Consider the following 5,975-nt stretch of genomic DNA (forward strand, 5'->3'; position numbering starts at 1 on the left):
TTATACAAAAAGAAAAACATACAGTTGAATGGGGAGTGCGTCGATATTGAGACATAACATTTGTTCGACGTTCCATTTGTTTGACGCGGGTGAATGTTAACCACTATGCCTAAACCTAGCCCAAACCCCAACCCTAACCTCAGTAAAACTATGCCTAAACCTAACCCTAAAACATAACTCTTAGTCGAAATAATGACGCGTGGAAATAACGAGAATTGCCCTGTTGAATGATGGATCGATACAAGGTTTGTGCTGTTTAGCGACAAGGTGGATCATTAACACAGATCAGTCCAGTTTTGTGGATTTTATTTGGTGGCATTTGAAACTCGTTTATCTTGTATTTTATTGAGGGATTGGTACTAACATTGTAGCCATGTATCTTGATTGACAAACATTGCCTATATTTCCTAAATGCATTTCATTTCATTTCAACACATGCATTTAAAAAGTGCTGTGCTGTCAGCGATATAATCCTTTGACTTTTTCAAGAAACAATATCATGGGCAAGGGTGTGTGTATGTGTGTGTGTGTGTGTGTGTGTGTGTGTGTGTGTGTGTGTGTGTGTGGGGGGGGGGGGGGGGGGGGTCGGGGGGCTTGCAATACTATCTTTGTGTGTGTGTGTGTGTGTGTGTGTGTGTGTGTGTGTGTGTGTGTGTGTGTGTGTGTGTGTGTGTGTGTGTGAGACTGTTTCATATACTGTATGAATGATGTATGACTAATATTTTATTTGAGGTTTGGCACTATTGTAATGGATTTTGCACAAAGAATACGGCATTCTATTAACAGCTACACATGATTTGTGGAACACACAGGAGCTCAACAGCAGATGTGAGATTCAGTGTATATAACATGACACAAAAGTACAGTACAAAGAATAATGACGATTCAGACTTTTCTCGAGGAAACACTCATACTGTATTGTGCTTTGGTATAAAATATGCTTAGTGAATGAGGCCAAAGGTCTCTGTGACTTCAGAACAGATGTTCATTAAATTCCTTCAAAGACTTCACTACATATCGTCTTTGTCATGTTGAAACGTCATATGTCCAAAACATTTCAGGATTCAAATAAAAAAATAGCAACTGTAGCAGATCGACAAGCTCAATCGCCGCGTTTTGAGCTAGAAGATCTGCTACTTTTGATGCGTTTGTGTGACGCTGTAGTATGATCTAGTAGGGTATTAATTTATGAAAAGTTACAAAATGGAGATAAGAGGTTTCTGCCCGACAGCAACGATATGAGTCTGGACTCTAGACAGACATGGATAACTGTAACTGGCTAGTGGAGGCATACGACTGCGGGGCAATATTTCTATTTTACAACGTAAAACCTTTTCTTTTTTCTCTTCCTTTTATTACCAGTTTTATTTGTTTTGCAATAATTTATGGTCCTTTCATTTGACCCATTTTTTATCATCTTGTAAAGTGTTGTGTGACATACAGCATGTGCAATGACCTGCGATGTCAAGAGTTACCATTGCATTTATAAATATCTATGATAGAACTGGCATCATAAAACCCAGCAGGCTGCTATGGGTGGGTCTGAACCTCTAAATCAGGGAAGCCCAAACTGTGGTGCGTGGCAGCCTCTAGGGCAAGGGTTCCCAAACATTCCAGGCCGTGACCCCCCAAAATAATCATTTGAACTGGGGACCCCCCACCCTGACAAGCACTTGGAACAAAACAAAAATATGTTACAGCGACCCTGGGGTGAAGCTGTGTAAGCACTGTCATTCCAAGGCTCTCATACAAGTTATGCCCATATCCCTGATGTCATCAATACGACATCATAGCATTGACATCATAGACTGGTACAATGAGACCTAAAAGAGAATCCTCCTCTAAGTCCTGGGTATTTGAAAGGCAGCCTGCTACTGTAATATTGGCAGTGTTGTGTGTTGAAGTGCACAGTGTAATATTAACAGTGTTGTGTATTGGTGTGCACCGTGGGCCCTAGGAACATCCAGATACAACTGCTTTTCACTGCCCGGTTCTATAAGTTCTACCAGACAGCAGCAGAGGAGGAGTCTCTTCAGAGGCCAGGATGTTCTGAAGCAGCAGGAGGAAGGAGGATCCACAACCAGGAGAATATATAGAGGAGATGCTCCCCCACCAAAGAGGAGGAGAAGGAGGAGGAGGAGGGGGAGGAGTAGAGGCGGGATGTGATGACAACCCTGTGGAGACCAGGCTGTACCGCCGTCGTTTCGCTGTTCTGGCGGTCTTCAGTCTGAACTCCCTACTCAGCGCCTTCCAGTGGATCCAGTACGGCAGCATCAACAACGTGTTCACGCGCTACTACGGCGTGAGCAGCGAGGCGGTGGACTGGCTGTCTGTGGTCTACATGGTGGCCTACGTCCCGCTGGTCTTCCCCGCCACCTGGCTGCTGGACAGGAAGGGCCTGAGGCTGGCGGTCTCCCTGGGCGCCGCCTTCAACTGCCTGGGGTCGTGGCTGAAGTGCGCCAGCATTCGGCCCGACCGTACTGGCTTCGCCGTGACGGCGGCGGCCCAGACGCTGTGCGCCGTGGCCCAGGTGTTCATGCTGGGGCTGCCGTCCCGCGTGGCCTCTGTGTGGTTCGGCCCCGGCGAGGCAGCCACGGCCTGTGCTACCGCCGTGCTGGGCAACCAGCTGGGCTCGGCCGTGGGCTTCCTGCTGCCACCCGTCCTGGTGCCCAGCACCCCCGGCGACCCGGCGCTGACGGGACGCAGCGTCGGCGCCATGTTCTACGGCACGGCGGGGGCCGCCGCCGGCCTCCTGGCTCTCACCCTGGCCGTGGTGAAGGATCGCCCTCCGCTGCCACCCAGCCGGGCCCAGGCGGCGCTGCTGCTTCCTTCTCCAGAGGTCTACTCCTACAGACGCTCCATGGTCAACCTCCTCCGCAACCGGGCCTTCATCCTGCTGCTGGTCAGCTACGGCATCCTGACCGGCGCCTTCTACTCCGTCTCCACGCTCCTCAACCAGATGGTCATGGCTCACCACCCCAACCAGGAGCTGAACGCGGGCCGCATCGGCCTGACCCTGGTGCTCTCCGGCATGCTAGGCTCGGTCCTCTGTGGACTGTGGCTGGACCGCACCAAGTCCTACAAAATGACCCTGGTGAGCGTCTACGCCCTGTCGCTGGTCAGCATGCTGGCCTTCACCTTCACCCTGAGCCTGGACAGCATCCTAGTGGTCTTCTTCACCGCCGGGGCGCTGGGCTTCTTCATCACCGGGTACCTGCCTCTGGGCTTCGAGTACGGCGTGGAGATCACCTACCCCGAGGCCGAGGGAACGTCCTCCGGCCTCCTCAATGCCTCCGCCCAGGTCTTTGGGATGGTCTTCACTCTGGTCCAAGGCAGACTCACCACGGACCACAGCCCTCTGGCTGGGAACCTGTTCCTGTGTGCCTGGATCCTCCTGGGGTTGTTGCTGACCTCCTTCATCCGGTCGGAGCTGAAGAGAAACAACGTGAACGTCAAAGCAGATGGCGAGCGCCTGCAGCGCCTTCCTGTGGAGAGTCACTGTGCGGAGGAGCTTCCGTCCCACGGTTCTGAAGCTTCCTTCAGTCAAATCTCTCTGTGAACCCCGAAGCAGTGTGTGAGGGGGTCGGGACCCCCAGGGGTCCTTGAGGGGAGGTTCCAGGGGGTTAGTGAATGCGTTACACAGTAGTGTGAACAGTAACAAGCCAAAGGCTTAGGTTCTAATACCATATATGGGGAGACACCACACAAAACCACACAGTAGGCAAAAAGGGGGGGGGGGGGGGTGTCTTCAGAGCCGTCCAATCTTAAAATCCAATACAAGCGCTGTAAAATGCAGAGTCATTAGTGCCACAGGTTACATCCCATTAATTCAGTAAAGTGTCTTGTGCAAGTAACATCCAACAGAATAAAGTGACTTGTGCCAGGGATATCCAACTACAGTACAGTAGTAAAGTGGCAACGTTTGGGAACCACTGCTCTGTAACCCCCAAACTCCAAAAGTCAATTGCGTTCAATGGACCTTTTCTGTCCCTTTTCTTATTGGTCAAGCTTCATGTGACATCACAATATATATAGGCAACCACACAGAATTGCACCTTTCTGTTAAAGATATAGCCTACTAGAGGTTTGCACCCGCTCACAACATGTGTCTCAGATTTCTTACAGCTTTTAGTTTAGTAGAGGTTCATGAATTGCTGGATACTTTCATATTGGCAAAAGGCACTGAAAGGTTTGTTCTCAACAGAACCTTATGATTTCTGAAGTTTAGATATAGATATTTCAAAGAGGAAAAAAATCAGAGGAGCATAAGGTTCTTTGACAAAAGACAGTATACATTGTGTAAGAAAATGCAAAAAAAAACAGCTGAATATGTGTGTTAAAAAAATAATTGGCCTCTAATTTCTCTAAATAGTATCAACCTTTTACCAAACAAACACCTTAGTAGTTCAGTTTTCTTTCAAACCATGTGAGAAGGTCATATTCTATCACTGGTAAACATATGGTAAGTTAACATTTTACTGCAGAAAGTAAAAATGCAATTAAAACGTTTTAAAGGGAAGAACAACGTTTCAGTCTGTTAGACCTTCATCAGGTTATCTTGAAGGTCTAACAGACCAAAACATTGTTATTCCCATTAAAGCTTTTTTATTGCATTTGAAGACAGTGTGCAGGAGTTTTTTTCTGGTTTAGTTTTACTGCACCGAACTTCAGAGATCTCACTTCACAATCTCCTATTTCAGAGTTCAATTTAGACTCTAGTTTTGACTGTGTATCTAGTCGAGCCAGTTGTTCTCTCTGAAGTGTTTTTTTATACTCTTCTAAAGTGTGAATAACATACATTAAAGAAGGTTACTGTAAAATTCAGAGTGTTAAACTAAGTCTGAGAGTGAGGGACCATAAGGGCCGGTACACTCTCCGAATGACAAATGGATAAATGAACACTTTTACTGCGCCGCACTGTTTAAAGTAAATGGTACAGATTAATTACCATAATATCAGGATGGTTTTAGGTTGTGAAAAAATAAACGAGAGAAATCATATTCACAAAGCACCATTCACATTTTATTAAAAACATTTATTGACCACTTGTCAATAACAACAGCAACAAACAAAACAAAAACTGAAAACATCAAACAAACAAACAGACAGACAGGGGTTTGGAGGAGCCTGGTTGTACAGGTCAAGCTCTGGATATGAAAAGACTCATGTCAACGAACATGGGAGTTGTCCAGTAATTACTCAAATCATACAATGAAAAAGTGTTAAACTGTTCCTAATTATCCCTAATTGTCTAAACATCGTTTATGTATTGTGTCTCGGTATGATACATCTGTTGCACAGAATGCTAGCACCATTAGAACAAAACAACGTTTTTGTCACGCCATCTTTACAAAGGTGAAAAAGCATAAAAAAAAAAAAAAAACAAGATAAACAAACAAAAATTCCCTCCATCATAGAAATATCTAACACTTTCACCCCCATCAACACCACAGAAAAAGAAAGTTCATAATTTTCCTCGCATACTTACATTACTTACAATGTAGGGTACTTCTAGTTTCATTGCATTGTTAAAACACATCATGCTTATCGCTTATGGTCCCGATGGAATAGTAAACACTCAATAATGGTGGTTGTTGGTCAGAGAAGTAGCTACTTAGTTGGATCCACAGTTCTGCCGTCCTCCAGCACTCTACCAGGAGCACCGGTCGGTCATTCACTATTACAGTGGTTCTCAACCTGAGGGGGGTCCCCAAATTATTTTGGGGGGGTCCCCAGATGATTAACTTAATGTGCAACATTGTTTTCTCACTCAACAGTAAACAATCCAATAAAATGTAAGTGTATAGAGGGGCATATGCACATTTCTAAAGTGACAATTTAGGACTTTTTAATACCTCTAGAGGCAAGAATTGTGAAAATAGCCGATCTACATGCTCACAACGCCTCGCGTTGCGAGGCGTTGTTAGCATGTAGATCGGCTATTTTCACAATAGAACCGTGTTATACAAAAAAAA

The 5,975-nt window shown here is 45.9% G+C and overlaps 1 protein-coding gene across 1 annotated transcript; it reads left to right on the top strand.

The window, feature by feature from the left end:
* Positions 1-2,101: 2,101 nt before the first annotated feature.
* Positions 2,102-3,559, top strand: LOC308304650 (choline/ethanolamine transporter FLVCR1-like; the record flags this gene model as incomplete). Its single annotated transcript, XM_080749274.1, has 1 exon — positions 2,102-3,559. One exon carries the CDS (start codon positions 2,102-2,104, stop codon positions 3,557-3,559), a length of 1,458 nt encoding a protein of 485 aa, XP_080605400.1.
* Between the last annotated feature and the right edge of the window lie 2,416 nt (positions 3,560-5,975).

Source organism: Nannobrachium achirus, assembly GCF_963921795.1.
Source record: "Nannobrachium achirus genome assembly, chromosome: 19".
Taxonomy (NCBI): Eukaryota; Metazoa; Chordata; class Actinopteri; order Myctophiformes; family Myctophidae; genus Nannobrachium; species Nannobrachium achirus.